The sequence below is a fragment of the Strix uralensis genome, chromosome 26 (genome assembly GCF_047716275.1).
Source record: "Strix uralensis isolate ZFMK-TIS-50842 chromosome 26, bStrUra1, whole genome shotgun sequence".
NCBI lineage: Eukaryota > Metazoa > Chordata > Aves > Strigiformes > Strigidae > Strix > Strix uralensis.
Window position 1 is genome coordinate 1,413,180 of NC_133997.1, and position 15,948 is coordinate 1,429,127.

The 15,948-nt window shown below is 62.7% G+C and overlaps 1 protein-coding gene across 3 annotated transcripts; it reads right to left on the bottom strand.

The window, feature by feature from the left end:
- Window positions 1-404: 404 nt before the first annotated feature.
- Window positions 405-10,970, bottom strand: FXYD6 (FXYD domain containing ion transport regulator 6). 3 transcript variants are annotated; one of them, XM_074894828.1, is made up of 8 exons: window positions 10,849-10,970; window positions 3,876-3,938; window positions 3,642-3,680; window positions 3,461-3,535; window positions 3,290-3,326; window positions 2,977-3,026; window positions 2,830-2,872; window positions 405-2,309 (listed from the first exon to the last, which is right to left on the bottom strand). In XM_074894828.1, exons 2-7 carry the CDS (start codon window positions 3,931-3,933, stop codon window positions 2,844-2,846), a joined length of 288 nt encoding a protein of 95 aa, XP_074750929.1. In that variant the 5' UTR covers window positions 3,934-3,938; window positions 10,849-10,970; the 3' UTR covers window positions 405-2,309; window positions 2,830-2,843. The 3 variants fall into 3 exon arrangements, with proteins under 3 accessions (XP_074750929.1, XP_074750927.1, XP_074750928.1); XM_074894826.1 differs by lacking the exon at window positions 10,849-10,970 and adding an exon at window positions 4,759-5,321; XM_074894827.1 differs by lacking the exon at window positions 10,849-10,970 and adding an exon at window positions 4,225-4,724.
- Window positions 10,971-15,948: the final 4,978 nt, after the last annotated feature.

A 15,948-nucleotide genomic window follows, 5' to 3' on the forward strand; every position in this document is an offset into this window, starting at 1 on the left:
TGTCTGGTGCTGAGCACCCCCCTCGATCGGCACACCAGTGGCCAGGACACAGAAGCTCCTGCGAGGCCGAGGGACAAGGGGGCTCTGTGCTGCCAGGCTGGCCGCTCACGCGCTCCCTTCGCGTGGTCTCTGGCTATTGTGGAAACTGCTGCTGGCTGCAGAAAAGAGTAGGGCAGGGAGGGGGCTCGGCCGGCCCAGCGCTGCCAGCACAAAGCCCATCTGTGCTGCCCCGGGTGCGCAGCCGCTGCTCCCCTCTGCCCCAGCCCAGCCGCCAGCGCTGCTGGACAGCGAGGAGCTGCCCCCGGCTCGCCCAGCCAGCCACCCCCCAGAGCCGGAGCCCTCGGCCCCGACCCTGCGCCCCTGGAAAATGCCCCATCCCTTGAGACGACGCAGCCAGGCACCGATAGAAACGATATTTTATTCCTTCCCCCTCTTAGGTCACAGCACAGAACACACCAGTCCTTTACCACAGCAGCACAGTTGCCTATTTAAAAGGAAACACAATAGCTCAGTTTATTTTACAACAGTCAGGATTTGGCCATTTCTACACACCACAGGGATTTCTTTGTTTCGTGTTAACACCGACGGCACACTACAGACAGCACGGGCACACCAAGGCGGGACGCACACAGCTGGCACTCGGGGCTGGGCTGCGCGGGGGCTGCTCTGCCCGAGGCTGCGGAGCAGCGCGGGGGCAGGAGGCGAGCGGAGCTCTCGGAAGCGGCCAGGAGGAAGGGAAAGGACACGGTCCCGGAGACACGGTGCCTCTGCCTTGCACAGATGGGGCAGAGCATCCTTCCCAGCACCACCGAGGGATGCAAAGCCCACCCTGGAGGCAGGGCCAGGGTGGGGGGTCACAGCAGAAACCCCTCTCAGTACCATCCTGGAGGACAAGAGTCTCTTCCCAGCCCGTGGACGGCACTGAGAAGTGTTTAGGTGCAGCCCTGAGGATCCCCTGCTGCTGCCTGGGCTGACCCTGCCTCGGCAAGCGCCCATGAGCCGACCGGCAGCCCCTGGCCCCAGCTGAGGCCACGGTTTCATGTGCCCATGGGCTCAAGGAAGGGGCCAGACTCACAGGTTTGCCTCTGACCCATGAGCGGACACAAGGTGACGATGGACTCCGGGCTCTGCCCCTCCAGAGCCAACCACTGTGCAAGCTCAGGCGCGCAAAGCCCCCGAGCACCGCTCACCACTGCGGCTCCGCGGGGAGAAGGGGCGGGTGGCACCGAGGGCTGACGACACGTAACCGCCACGGGACGACACACAGTGCTGACACGGGTGGCCGTGTCCTGGGCCACAGCCCAGGCGGCGAGAAGGCATCAGGAAGGGCAGGGAGCACCACGGGGAAACGCCGCTGCCCCTTCCCTGCCCGAGACAAGCAGGGACAGGATCTTTATTTCAGTCCGTGTTTCTTTTTAGCCCTCAGAGACTGTTTAAGCTGCCCCCGCCCGTCTCGTGGCAGGCAGTGCTGGCGAGGAGCTGGTTTGTGCTGGTTAGCAGGGTCACTGCTGCGCAGCCGCCCTCTTTCACAGTGTCACCGTGTGGGGGGATTTCACAGGCTTCTCTGCCGCCACAGCATCTCCTCACCTTTAGAGCAGCACCCCACACCGACGGCTGGGTTTTAGCCAGGGACAGAAACGGGGAGAGCTGAGCAGGTGGGAAAGGGGAGCTCCCTTCAGCCCTAAATCCAGCACCCAGGTGCCAGCGCCGAGGGAAGCGGAGCTGCGGGGTGTCCCTGCCTGACTCACCCCCCACCGTGGCGGCCGTTGGGCTGGGGGTGCGCAGCAGGATTATTGCTGAGGCTGCATCACGTGGTCCAGAGCCACGCTGGGCAGGCCCAGGAGCTGCGGGCCAGCTCCCCCAGCCCTGCCCAAGCCAGCCGGGGTGAACCACGGGCACCTGCCAGCAGTACCACCCGGCACACGGACGGCACCATGGGACGTGGGGGTCCCCCGGGGCTGCAGCCCCATTCCTGGGCTCGGGGGGTGGCCCCGAGGGGCAGCGCCTGCCAGTCGTACAGAGCCCGAATCACACGCACAGCACGAGGAAGGTGAAGAGAAAGTCACTAGTACAACATCAGCAAGGACTAGCCCTAGAGGTAACGATCATCTCACATCAACATTACACACCACTGGAGGCAGAGAGGACGGTGAGTGGAGTTAGTAAACAGGGAACCGGTGCTGAAGTACAGAGGGTAACACAGACGCAGCAGCTTTGCATCTCCTTAGAGGGACCCGCTGCTGCCATTGCAGTTTCCCCGCAGGCCACTGGCACCTGCGGTCCGAGCAGCCGTCCCCGGGTGTCTGGGTCTGCGGGGGAAGGAGAGCAGCGAGTCAGGTTGGGAGCAGCGCTGCTGCCATTCCCTGCGCGGGACTCGTCCACCCACAGCACCCACCGTGCTCAGCCAGCCCGGGCTCCGGCCCTCCCCTCTCCCCAAGGGTGGGCCACAGACCCGCAGCTCGGGGAACTGGCTGCAGGCGAGGCGCGAGGCACCTGGGGGACCCGCACTCAGCTCACTGCAGGCCCTAAAACTAACACCACTGTGGGGTGGAGGAGCACGAGGAAGGGAAGTGCAATGCCAGGGAAAATCTGGACAGATGCTTCCTTTTGCTGCTGAGCTGCCTGGGGCTCGCTGAGCACCTCGTCAGCACTGCACGCCTCCCTGCCACAGCCCCGGCCAGCGCTCGCCCCCGCGCCGTGCTGGGGATGCGGAGCTGCCCGTTCCCAACAGACTCGTGTACCCAGAGCCCCGCAGTGGCCCCCGTACTCAGCGCCGGCTGCTCCTGCCTTCCTTCGCAGCACCGCTGCCACCACAGCTGCAGGACTCACCGCATGGCTCCTGTTCAGTTCTCCGCTTTCTGCGCTCCCGTTGCTGCAAAGGGAAGGGCAGAGGGGTTTGCAGCGCCCGCCCGGAGCCGCGCGCCCCACGGGCAGGTGGGTGCAGGGCAGCAGCACACGCAGGATGGGCGGCCTTACCGTTCGAGGTGATCAGGTTCTCAGCCTGAGCCTCCTCGTCCCCCGGAGCCCTGCAAGAAGAGGAGCAGGGTGAGCGTGGCCAGGGCCCGCGCCCTGTGCCTGGGCACGCTCCGGAAGGCGCCCGGGGAGCGCGCAGAGCTGCTTTGCCACCCAGGGGCTCTGCAGCAGAGCGTCCCTCGGCTTTGGGCGCCAGGACCCCAAGGGATGCTCAGGGAGCACAGCCCCAGCTGCGGGAGGGAGCCCAGGAGGAGCTGAGTGCCGGGCAGAGAGCCCCCCCGAGGGACATGCTCCCCCCCAAGCTGCCCTCACTCACCTGGGCTTCTGGTTGAAACTGCACCTGCACCTCCTGCCTGCAAGGGGAGAGAAACACCGTGACCGTGGCCAGAGCAGGAACAGGCCACGGCCTTTCCCAACAGCCGCCCCCCACAAGAACGGCCCCCGCCGCCCCAGCCTGCACCCAGCACCCTCCTGCTCCCCCACTTACTGAGTATAAGGAGAATGCCAACGGTGAACAGGACCACGGCAAACACCAGCCCCCCGATCCTCAGGCTCTGGTAATCTGGGGGGAGGAGACACAGGGGCCTGTTCCTGCTGGGTTCAGGGAGGGGGGCAGCCCCTTTTGCTCCCCGTCCAGCACACCCGTCCCCACGCAGGGCGATGCTCACCATAGTTAAAGGGGTCCTCCTCCTTCTCTTGGGTGGCCGCTGGAAAGAAGCAGACAAGGGGTGTGAGGCAAGCGAGCCTCCCGGCCGGGCCCCCACAACACCCCTCACCAGCACAGGCACCCCGTTCCCCACTCCAGCCCCCTCGGATCCAAGGGGGGGACTGTCCCCTGGGTCCCCGCAGCCTCTTCCCATGCCCCTGCCACCTCCTGCGCACCGGGAGCCCTTGGCACCTACCGTCTGCCACGGCCGCTGGCACCAGGAGCGAGCACAGGAAGAGCAGCACCGCCTCCATGGCCACTGCGAGAGAGGGGAGAGCAGCTTCAGCACCCCGACAGCTGATGGAGGGCACCGCACCAGGGCTGGGGGGCACGGGGGGGGCTCCGGGCAACTCCTGCCCGACTGTGTGGGAGAAGGAGCCAGGCTGGCCCTGGGAAACACTGGGGAGCCTGGCCACAACGCCTGGTGCCATAGCTGCACCCAGCCCAACGGGGACATGGCAGCTCGCGGATGCAAAGCAGGGGAAGGGTTTGAGCAGACAGACAGACGGGCTTTGTGTGGGGTTCTGGGGGATATTTTCACCCACTTCTGCACCACTGGCTCTGCTCCTGGCACGGATCTCAGTGCAGTCTCAACGTTGCACCGCAGGCAATGGGGCCAGCAGGAGGGCTGTGATCTCCCCATCAAGGTCAATACTGTGCCCTTCACCCAGAGCATACTTTAATTTGTCCCAATTAGCATAGCAATTATGGCACATTCCTACAATGAGGCCAGTGGCCCTGGTGGGACAGGAACTCGAAGCCACGCCTGCCCCCCCCTGCTCACCAGCAGCAGCAAGATAAGACCTTAAATACCCCTCAGTTCCCCCTCACAGCTGAGCCTGTCCCCGTCCCTTCACCAGCACCAGCTGCCCGTGTGCGGGGGCAGCGGCCAGAGCACGGACCCTTCCCCTGGTGTAACGACGGCGCGGCCGGGCTGCGACGCTCCCTGCCAGCTCGGGCAGCGTGGCACATCGCCATGCCCAAGCTGCCGCACCCGTGTGGGACGGGCACCCTTGCCGCTGGCACCGGCCACCGCCGGCCGTTCTGCCATGGCACAGCCCTGCCCGCACGCGTGGTACCTATCAAGTGTCCCCGAGCGTCCTTTGTCCTCCTCCCGAGGGGACTGGGGGGCCGGGGGAGCGGCTGCCCTCCATCCTGCCAGCCGGCCCAGGCGCTGCGGGCCCGGGGGACGCCTCTTGCCAGGGGGAGAGGCCTTGGCAGTTGCGTCTCCTTCGAGGGAGCGAGCCGGGGGCTCCGGAGCGCGGGGGCAGGTTGGGGGCTGCCTCCCCGGCCGCCCCCTGTGCTGCTGCTGCCCAGCGACGGGGCTCGGTGGCCATACATGGTGTGGGAGCACAACGAGGGCTCGCAGCTGGCACGGGAGAGGAGGGGGGTTATCGGGCGCCCTGCACAGCACTGATAGCACCGAGCGCTACCAAGCTGCCGCAGCTGCTGCGCTGGATTAGTGCCGATAAGAAAGGGGCCCTCGACAGAGCAGGAATTCAGCGAGCTGACAGCTGCGGATGCCCGGCGTGCTGCTCTTCAGTCCCTCCAGAGCCTGACCTGATTCGGATGCACCCCCCACCCCAGGCGCCAGCTCAGCTGCCCCAGGCCGGTTCCTCAGGGCACCAGGGTCCCCCAGATCCCGCCGCGGCCCCTTGTCCCAGTTTGTGCCGCGAATGTGCCCAGGCTCAGCACCACCCACCTGGCGGCCAAACCGGCCCCAGCAGCGTTTCACCCCACGGCCGGTCTCTGGGGCTGCCGCCAGGAGCCACCTCCCACGACCGCGGGGAGCACGTTGCCAGAACCCGATTTATTTGTCATAACAAGTTGCGCCCCGTGATAACTCACGTCCTTCCCTCCCCTTCCATGTCTTGTCATTTTGAAGTCAATGTGTTTTATCTGAATGCTGGAGGGTTTAATTTCCCCTGCCTGCAGCTGCCGCTGCCATTGTGTAGCGCGGGGCTGTGCTGCCACGCCGCGCTGGAGCGTGCCGCTGGCTCCCCGCGCCCAGACAAGCCCCCTCGTTTGCTGAGGCGCGTAATTCTGGATAATTACCAGGTCTTAGAAACATGTACAAAGAGCCCAACAGCTGGTGATACAGTAACTCCTAGTTGCACATTTTCCTATGTCCTTTATCTCATGTCCTTTATCTCTTTACTGCCGAGGCTGCCAGCGCAAAATCAGTGTCATTACCCGACAGGAGGCTGTTGTGCGTGCACAAGGAGATGCAGTACGGCACATGCCATTGCTAGATGAACGGTATTAATTGCCTCTTGTAGCATATTAATGATGCCTTTATTTTTTGAACAAACCATTCATCAGATTTTTACTGTTTATTTTGCCGCTATGTGACTGCTCTTGCGGCAGCAGCTCAGTGACATCCCCTGCAGAACATCCTCGGGGAATTTTGCTTTCTTCACAACCGTCCCTGCCCCACCCTGAGCCCTGCCACCCCAGCCCGGGCGTGTAGGAGCCCCCTCCCCAGGGCTGAGATTTTCCTGCCTGCAGCTCCTCGGGGCTGGGGTTTCCTGCCCACAGTCCCGGAGCGAGCGCAGGTGTGCCGGCCGGGCACGCTCCCCCCACGCACGCTCCCCTCCCACACCGGGCAGCATTTTTCCCCAGCGCACTGCAGCCCTCGGCCCGAGTCACTCCTCAGGCGCCAGCCACCCACCCTCACACCTCTTCTACTTCAGGGTGCTCCCACTGACACCTGGGAAGGTGCCTTCCAGCGCGGGCAGCCCTGCCTGCAGCGGCGAGGGGGTCTGACCCACAGGCCGCAGCTCCTGGAGCGGCTCCGAAAAGGCAGGAGCCGCGCTGCCGGCTGCCTGGCTGCCTTCTGGCAGCACCCACAGAAGCGAACATCTCCCTGTGCCAGCACCCGCCGAAGGCTTCGCTCCCCGCTCCCCCGCAGCTGCCACCAGCCCTCCGCAGCCGCCCGAGGCAGCGGGCCAGCGCTGGGGCCCTGCTCAGCCACAGACGTTGTTTCCAGTCCTCTGCTCAGCTTTTGGCTTCTCGCACTTAGTGCAGCAGAGTTCACTTTTTCGCCAAGCCAAGCACACAGCACACATATGTTCTTTGTTTTTCTAACTCAATTCCTAAAATTCACACACTTCCGCACGCTGAAAGTTATCTCTGCACGAGTTAACCACCAGGATTGGCAGTGTCCTTGCTCGAAAAACAAACACAGCATTCTGGAGTGCAAATGAGCCCGGTTCTCCTCCAAGGAAGCATATGCTTTGCGAAGCGCCACAGGTTTTCTGGGTTGCTTCAAGCTGGCCCACCCACTTTTGCATGAAGCTGAAATAAAGTGAGAAGAGCAAACATTGCAAAGGCTTTGCCGTTCTCCCCGCTTCGCCTTCAGACGGCAGCGTCCAAGGCAGAAAGGCGCCGCTCCCCGCCCGCCCTTCGCGCTCAATCCAGCTGTGCCTTTGCACAACGGCAGCAGAGAAGTAACAGCCCCGCGCTCGGCCACGGCTGCGCCACTGGACACACACCTCCCCGATTTCTCCCCATTAGTGGCACAAAGTTTGCGGTCACCACACCGAGCAGCCATGCACCCATACAAACCACGGGGAACGGCAGCACAGCGCACTTCGCACGCGACCTGAATCAAAACATGTTTTTTTCCTGTTAGAACTGCAAGATCTGCCTAAATACGGAGAGAGGCAGAGCGGCACAGGAAGCGGTGCCCAGAGCTCTCCTGCTCTCCCGCCTCGACCCACCCCGCAGTTTTTAGAGGGAAAACCAAGTATTTCCGCCCCCACCCCGACCTGCGTGGCTGAGCGGGAGTGGGTGCCAGGAGGAGGGTGCCAGGTGTTTGGAAGAGACTCTCGGGCGAAGGCGGCAAAGACACGGACTGAGGGAGCACGTGGAGTTTGCTGTTTGGGGGCTACTTGGGGGCTGATCCGTGCTTTCGCTGAACCCCTCGCTGGTAGGATGGGGTGAGACCGGGCTGCGGGACTAACCCCACGCCACGGAGGCGACTAGGGCTGGACCTGCCCCGTGGCAAGGGCTTGCGGGCGGTGCCCACACAGCCACCCTCACTCCCCCACCCTGAGCCTGGGCTTCGGGCGGCTGGAGCTGGGAGCCACCCGTAGCCAGGAGCCACCTGTAGCCGTGCAGGCACAGCTCGCAGGCACCAGCCCTGCTGCCTCCCTGCCGAGCTCACAGCCAACACCCTTCGCTCTGTGCAAGGCACAGTCACAGCCCTCCCTCAGCCTCTTGCTTCTGGATTATCCCTCCTTGCAATTCCGCCTGTCACTGGGCTCGCATGTGTGCACAGAGACTGTGTCTGTGTGAGATAGAGGAGCGGGGAAAATCCGGGCACGCAGACCCAGTCTCTCCCGCCCACTGATCAGCTCTCTGTAGCACGGCAAATCATGCCGGAGCAAGGCAGGTGAATTTGTAATGGCGTTGGATCCTGAAGTCCCCTTTTCCTTTCCGTTGTTCTGCATAGATCTGCCCTGTCAAGTCTCAGCCATCACAGCATAATGCTGGGCAGCCTCCTCCTTCCGTCTGGAGTCCTCAGGGCATCTCCCGAAGATCAGACCTAGTTAAAATCTCTAGTTTCTCTGCAAAGCCCCCAAGACGGTGACAGCAGTGCTCCGTTGCCTGGAGCATTTAAGGGCTTGCATGTGTGAATGGGCATTTCCAGCTACGCGTGGATGTGCTCTTCTGCCATTTCACGTCAGCATCAATCTGGCTATTACTGTGCCTGTTGTTGTGCCTCCTGTTCCTAAAGGAGAGCAGGAGAGATCTCCAGCTCTCGCTATGCTGCGATAGACAGCACTCCCCAGATCTGGTGCCGATGCAAAGGCTGACCAGATGAAGACACAAAACTGACTAAGATCTAATTCTCTCTTGTGGGTTGGGGGTATCTCCCCAAAGCAGAGGACAGTCAAAGGAAACCCTCTCCAGGAGCCCCAGGAACCCAAATTTCAGCCCTGCTCCTGCTGAATGAGACTCACACACGGGCCCCCACAGACCAGCCCTGAGTGGGTCAATGCTGACAAGAACACGCGATGCCAGGGAGTGGCTGAACGCGGCTAAACCCGGCTCCGAGCGCGCCCCGTGCTGCCACCCTCACCCTCACCCCTACCCCAGCACTACACTTGCCTCCTGGAGGGCTTCTTCCAGCCCCAGGCAACTGGCCCTAAAACGTCCAGGAACCTTGGCCGGAGCTGCCCGGCCACATCTGGCTCACACGCAGCCCCCAGCCTGCCCCAACAATCCGGGTTTCCCCAGACGAGGAGCGGCAGGCACGAAACGGCGAGGCTCACCCTTCACTGGAGGTAAACCCCCCGTGCGCTGAGTGCCGAGGTAACAGCCGCCTGGCAGCGCCGGCACGGGGTGAGCAGGCAGGGAAGCCAGCCTGCGGTGCCGGGGGAGCAGTAACCACCACCACCACCTCCCATCAGGAGCTGGTGGCTCCTGGACTCTCCTTGTTTGCTTAACAGATCATCGGGTGCTGTAAACCTGGACCTGGCACGTCCTCCCGGCACACCCAGCTCTCCCCAGCCCTTGCTGCACGCTGGCTAAAGCCCGGGCTCTGCCTGCTGAGCGAGCACAGCTGGGCGCCAGCACAATGGGAATGTAACAGGTCATCAAAAGCAGAGGTTACCTGGCACGTCCTGGTGGCCAGAGAAATCCAGATCACCAGAAAACACTGAAATAGCAGCGAAAGAGAAGCTGCTTCAAGCTCCCATGTGTCCCGGGGTGCCACGATACGGCCACGCTCAGCAGAGCATCAAAGAGCGGACATTTTCTCCATTCTCTCCTTTGCTGCTGCCATCAGGCGCAGCCACCACCCAGCGTGAGGCCAGAGAAGTCCCCACCGGGCGCGGCCGTTGTCGCTGCCAGCACCGCCGTGGTCGCAGGCCGCGAGGAGGGGCAGCTGGGCGGCACAGCCCGCGGCAGGACGCCCCGCGGTGCCTGCAGTGCCTTCTCCGTGCTCAGGGACACGACAGCCGCGGCGCTCGGCAGCCTTTTTACGCTTTTGGAGTGCACAAACAGCCCGAAAGCCAGCGCGGGGGAACAACCAGGCACAAAGCCGCCAGCTTGCTGCGCCAGGGAGCCGCCCGCATCACCAACATCTGAACTCCGGGCAAAACCACGACTCTCCACCACGTTTTACTGGAACGGGCAAGTTTCGAGGAGGCAGCTAAGATCCCAAGGCGAGCGTGAAACAGGAGCTGGCTGTGAGGAGGGCGCAGCCAGCCCCACACCTCGCACGCACGGGGTGCTGCCGGGCAGGCCTGGGCATGCTCTAACAGGTGGCTGGACGATGCTGTGACTGCCACTTGCCGCTGGCCGCTAGCCCTCGTGCGCTCCCCACCGCACTGCCTTGGAGCCACGCTCCTGCTGCGTGGGGCAGGGGCTCTCTGGGCTCGTCTTCGTTCCAAACTGGAGTGAAACCACCCAGGGGGGCTGGAAATGCCAAGGGGCCCCCCCGGCGCCGCGGAGCACGGCAGGCTGGCCGAAGCGGGTGCAGGGGGCCGCTTCAAGCCCCCCTCCACGCGCAGCTTTTCCCCGAGGCTGCTCCTTCAGCTGCAAAGCTCATTCCTGTCCCACGCAGCCCACCAGCCACTTTCCCTCCTGCAGAAATATTCCGGCAGGATCCGAGTTCCACCACACGGGCTCCGGCAGCTGTTTCTCGGGGAAGCGTTAAGGGACACGTTCCCCTCCTGCCCGACGCCTGCCCGGGCTCACGCGCTGCCCCGTTTCCCCACCGCCGTGGCGTTACGGGAATATTTCCCGGCAGAAGCCCGGGCGCTGCCAGACGCTGGGGAGGAGGATCAGCGCCCCGGACCCCCGTCCCTGCCAGCCCGGGGAGCGCCGGGCGTGACCCCGGTCCTCCCACGATGGTCTCGGGTGGGGACGGCCGGGGCATCCTTCCCAGCACGGGGGGCCGGTAACCAGGCAACGGTGGGATGAAGGAACCGACGGTACTCGGCGTTGCCATGGCAGCCGCCAGGGCCGGGGATGCGGGCGGCCCGAGGCGCAGGGAGATGCCCCGGGGCAGCGGGGCGGGGGCCGGGCCGGGTCCCGGTGCCTCCCCGGTGGAAGCGGAACCCCGCGGCGGCCCCCAGCCCCCGCCTCACCCCGCCCTGGAGCCCCTCAGCCCGCCGGGCCGCCCCCTCCCCCGCCGGCAGCGCGTCCGTCGGACCCACCTGAGCTCGCCGGGCCGGGCCGGGCCGGGCCGGGCTGTCGCGTCCCGCTGGTCCGGGGGGGTGCGGGGGGTGCGGAGCGGAGCGGAGCGGGCAGCGTGTGCGCGGAGCCGGGCAGCAGCACAAAGGGGAGCGGGGCGGGACGGGCCGGGCGGGGCGGGGGCGGCGCCTGCCGCGGGGTGGGGGGGGGGCTGGTAGCGGGCGGGGGGGCGATGCTCAGGGCGGGGGGACAGCCAGGCTGCGGCCGGCGCACCCCTGAAACCTGAAATAAAGGCTCTCGAAACCAGAAATGAGTTTAGAGAGGAGATACAGCTTTACTCTGCGCGGGGTGCGAGGGGGAGAGCGTCCACAAACCAAGCGCCCCACACCGAGGAACTTCAGAGTATTTATACGCTCCCAGCTACGCGATTACATGTTTTCTATAATGATTATTGGTTGGCTGCTTATCGCTTCTACCCCTCATTGGTTAGTAACATACAGTGGGGTTTTAATTTTTTCACACAAGCTCAAAGGGTGAGGGTCTGTACCTGGGCAGGGGTCTTAAGCTGATTTACACAGAACAGTTTAACAAGCTGCCCTGTTCCAGGATGCTTCTCTTCTTCAAGGACGGCAGCTCCTGATTAGAAGTTCCTTACTAACTGCTGAAGTTTGAAGAACAGGCTGACCTATCCGGCGCGTCCAATTTATCCTTGTATCTGATGAGAAACACTTGTACGGACAACCGTACGTACTACGTGGCCTTCGGCACGACGAGAAGCATTTGTGGGGTCTGCAGTGTCAGTGTGGGGTCTGGCACAGGGGGAGTGGGGGAACGGCTGCGGATAAATCAGTAGATGCGGGGCAGAAGCTTTGTGCTCGCTGGCTCCCGAGAGCAGAAGGGTCCAGCTGGGAAGGGGGTGCCATGCTCCCAGGCCAGGGGGCCCAAGTCACATCGCTCAGCCTGTGCTTGGGGGCCACTCAGGTCAGGGCTGCCGGGGAGGGGGCAGCTGGGGCACTCCCAGCCAGGCCGGGCTCGGTGCTGGGTGCACCCGGGTTGGTTTCAGGCCTGCTCAGGACCTGCTGCCTGCGCTGCCTCCACCAGATCCGCCAGCATTTAGCCAGTGTGAAAAAACAGACCCTTCGGGGGACCCCAGAGCAGGTCAGAAACCAGCAGACGCTTCAGTCAAGACAAAATGCTACGAGAAGGAGAAGGGCTGGACCCACCGCTGCTGTGAACAAGCACCCTGTCACAGCACGTTGTGGCAACCGACCAGTTTATTCCCATCGGACAGCTGGACATGCTGGGAGGAGCAAGATCTGGGGGGGAGATAGGTGTTTAATATAGCAGTGCCCCGAGGGAACGCCTGTGCCCAGCGAGCTGCTCGTGGCCGGGGAGCGGTCTGGTCGCAGCCACCGCGGGGAGGGACACTGCGGTCCTGGCCGTGCTTGGAGCCACCGAGGTGCCCACGGGCTCTGGCCAGGGACACAGCCGTGGCCCCGGGGCTGTGAGCATCTGCCACAGGAGCGTGGTGAGCCGAGGGCCTGCCCCGAGCTCCCGAGAGCTGGGCACCAACAGTGTGAGCACTGGTATCCGCGCAAAGCCGGAGCTTCCCACCGGCCAGGCACCGTGTCGGGTGGGCGACGATGCCGGGAGCGCGGCCGGGCAGCCGCTGACTGGCGAGAGCCGCTCCCTGCCAGGCCAGGCTGGCACACCCCTGTCTGCTTGGCTCCTGCTGCTGCCCTGGAGAGCCATTTCTTCTTGAAAAAGCACCTTAGCAATGCTGTCACCACAGAGCCGGTTCATCCCCTAATAACTCAAATGCATCTTAGATAGAAATCAGACAATAATGGCACATAGTCCATTGTGCATTCATTTCCCAGTTTCCAGTAAAATATAAAAAGAAAATAAACCAGCACTGGCATTTCAGGGCAATTATTCCGAAGGGTCAAGAGCTACAGACCAACAAAGAGGAGCTGGACAACGTCAAATCTCTTTAATGTGCAGGGATAACATGATAAGGCTGGCAGTCGCCCTGCAGCGAGCGAGGCAGGGATCAAGCAGTTATAATCAAGTTTCAGGCTCCTCTGACCTTACCCGCTCCGCAGCCGTTATTATCCACTGCACACAGTGGATATTGCGATGCCGTGACCACGGCCTGGGGAGCGCAGCGAGCGCCGTGGGTCTCTCACAGAGCCCCCACGCCGGCAGCGGCCAGGACATGCGCCTGGCTGCGCTCTGCGCTCTCCTGCCTTTACTGCTCTAGTTACAAATTTGCAAGGTGCTGCCCAAAATAAGTAGAACTGAAGAAATTGGCAGCGCAGATTTTTTTTTTCTGTACAAGCTCAGGTAAAAGAGACCCCGCTGTGAATGTGGGAAGTGGAGGCTCTGCTGCGCTGCTCCCATGGAGGGAAAGCGGCTCCGGCAGCTGCTAATGGCAAACATCTGCTCCCAGAGCCACGCTGCCGGGGAGCGCCGTGCTGAGCAGCGGCTTCGTTTCTGGCAGATCTGGGTAAAATCTTTTTCTGGTGTAGTGCAGGCCAGCAGCACCGAGGGCAGGCAGGCCTGATTTACACTAATGAAGGGGCTGGGCTGATCTCCTCATGCTATTTGAGTCAACAGGCGTGCTGCCAGTAGCTCCAAACAGGGCATGATTTCATCTCTGCCGTGTGTCGTCTTACACCAGAGCATCCGTGGAGCTGGCGACTCCTCCCTGCACTCTCGGGGTAGCGAGGCCTGGCAGGGAGCAGGGAAGGAGCTGCTTGCTCTCCAGACCCTCCCCCTCCAATTTTAAGGTCTTTCCCTTCTCTGTAATGCCAAGCTTGCACATGTTCGCAAACTGCTTCTTTGGTGGCAACACAGCCCTGAGCGCGGGGGGGGGCACGGGAGAACCGCGCCATGACAGCAGTTGTGCAGAGCCCCATGGCTGCATCGAACCCAGCCCCACGCTCGCAGCAGCCCAAGCCCTCCCTGCTCCGGGTTCCTCGGGAGCCGCCGCTGAAGCAGCGGACGGTGCCGGAGTGGCTGAGGGCCGTGCTCGCTACCCGAGCACCCAGCACAGCCAGCGCCGGCACCGCACAAGCCCAAGTTCAGCGACTCCGTGCCAAGTGATGATGTTATGGCCATAGAAGGGAACCAGTCCAAAACTGTGGGAAAAACATTTTTGAAGAGAAACGTCATCTCTGAAACCATATAAACGAATCAGACACAACAGAACAAAGAGCTATAAAAGGAGAGTTGGGGAAAAACACCACTAATGGGCAGTAACTCACATGGTGCCTGCCAGACTGTATTTTTGTAATTTATATTCCTTGGGGACACCGGCCTATGATTTCAAAAGCACAGAGGAATATGGAAACAGCCTGGCCAGTTGTGGGGCCACACTTGGCACCCCTCATCTCAGAGGATGCTCCAGAGCGGGACGCAGCTGGGCAAGCAGGTGCCGAGCACGGGGGGCTTTGCCAGAGCGGCAGGCAAGGGCCTGGGCTGGTCCCCGGAGGCTCCTCAGGGCTGGGCTGGCACCCACCATGGCTGAGCTCCCCCCCGGGGGCTACAGGCAGCAGGACCTTGTTGCTCAAATGCACCAGGAGCGGAGGCAAAGCCGTGTCCGAGATGTCTGCCTCACCTGCATGGCGTTGTCTTTGGGAACAGCAGAGCACAAGAGCCGTGGCCAGGCAGGTTCATCAGAAACTAGTTGCTTCTAACCTGGTTAGAAAACTTCAGCCCCTGGGGAAACACAGCATACCTTTCTGCGGGCCTGGGAGGAGAGACCGCTGGATGTCAGGTTTAGAAGGAATAAATCAGGTTTGTATTAAGGGCTGAAATAATTTCTCTGCTTTGAGAGACTATTTCAGAGAGCAGAAGAGCAATAACCTCCAAGGAGGTAAAAACCACAGCAGAGGAGCAGGTCCTCCACGCACTGAAATGTCACTGTGACCAGGAACATAGTTCCAGCAAGATCAGCTCTTATTAGGTTCCAATTTTTGTTTTATTCTTTCTCAGAAGATCTGTTTCTCCAGCATGCCATCTCAGGCAGCAATAAAACATTATGAGCTGCTGCTCGGTGGGGCACGCTATGACTTTTATGAGCAGAAGCCCTGACATCCCAGAGAGCCTTTGCAGAAATGTAAGCTGGGTCTGTAGCTTAAGACCCACAATTTCATCCGACCAGCGTGAAACAGGGAAGAGCGGGGGAAGCCCCTACTCTTACTCCATCTCGACTCCTTTTGTCAAAAACCCTGTTGCCTTCACCGCTGCACGTGCAGGGAGGTCCGCTGTAGCACGGTCAGCAAAGATGCGGTGCCCGTGTGTGCCAGGTAGCAAGAGCCCCCCGTTCCTCCCCGGTGTCTCCCCTGGGACCGGGACAGAGGTGGCACCCAGCCCCTGACGGGGCACCTAATGGGCCTCGCACTGGCACAGATCACACTGGGGTCCCACCCTGGCAGGTCCCTGGGCCTGGAGGAAAAACCTCCACCCGGCAGCCTCCACCGTTCCTCCACTGCCTCTGAGCAGGGTGTGCAAGCAGGTGACACTGAGCGGTGCCACCGAGGCGCCCATGCCCGGTGCCAGCCCTGTGGCTGGCAGCACCGGCGTGGCGCAGCGGGCAGGAACGCCGGCACTGCCGCTCTGCAAAGCTGCTGTCGGGGGGCTCTGCGGGGGGGCTGGTGGCTTTGCAGCCAGTTGCAGGTGAGGCACCAGCCTCCCCAAGTCACCCTGCACTCACCCACCCACACAGCCCAGCTGCAGGGGGGCACCAGAGCACCCTGAAAAGCTTCGTGCCCGCTGGGGAAGTGCTGGAGCCCATCGGGCGCCTGCCCAGCGCTGCCGCTCGCATACCCCAGCCGCAGGCCTGCAGCGGGTTTGCCCCAGGCCCTTTCACGCTTCCATTTTTAGCACGGTTTCCAGGGTTATTCGAGCCGCACCAGCTGTGTCAGCACCCAGCAACGCTTCTGCCCGGGCTGAGCGTTTCCCCAGCTGAGCAGCCACCCCCGAGCCCGACCGTGGCCCAGCCAGCCCCTGCCCTCCCCTTGGAGGCTGAGCGGGGGCGGCTGTGACCCCCCCGCCTCAGGATTCACCCCAACACGGGGCATGGGCTGCACCCCGGCACGGCTCTGCAGCCGCCTGGG

Coding starts and splice junctions, on each gene's coding strand:
- FXYD6 (XM_074894826.1), bottom strand. CDS start 5,020: ATGTATGGCCACCGAGCCCCGTCGCTGGGCAGCAGCAGCACAGGGGGC. Junction 3,027..3,289: donor AGTTTCAACCAGAAGCCCAG/GTGAGTGAGGGC, acceptor CTCTTCTTGCAG/GGCTCCGGGGGACGAGGAGG. Junction 2,873..2,976: donor GAACCTGATCACCTCGAACG/GTAAGGCCGCCC, acceptor TTCCCTTTGCAG/CAACGGGAGCGCAGAAAGCG.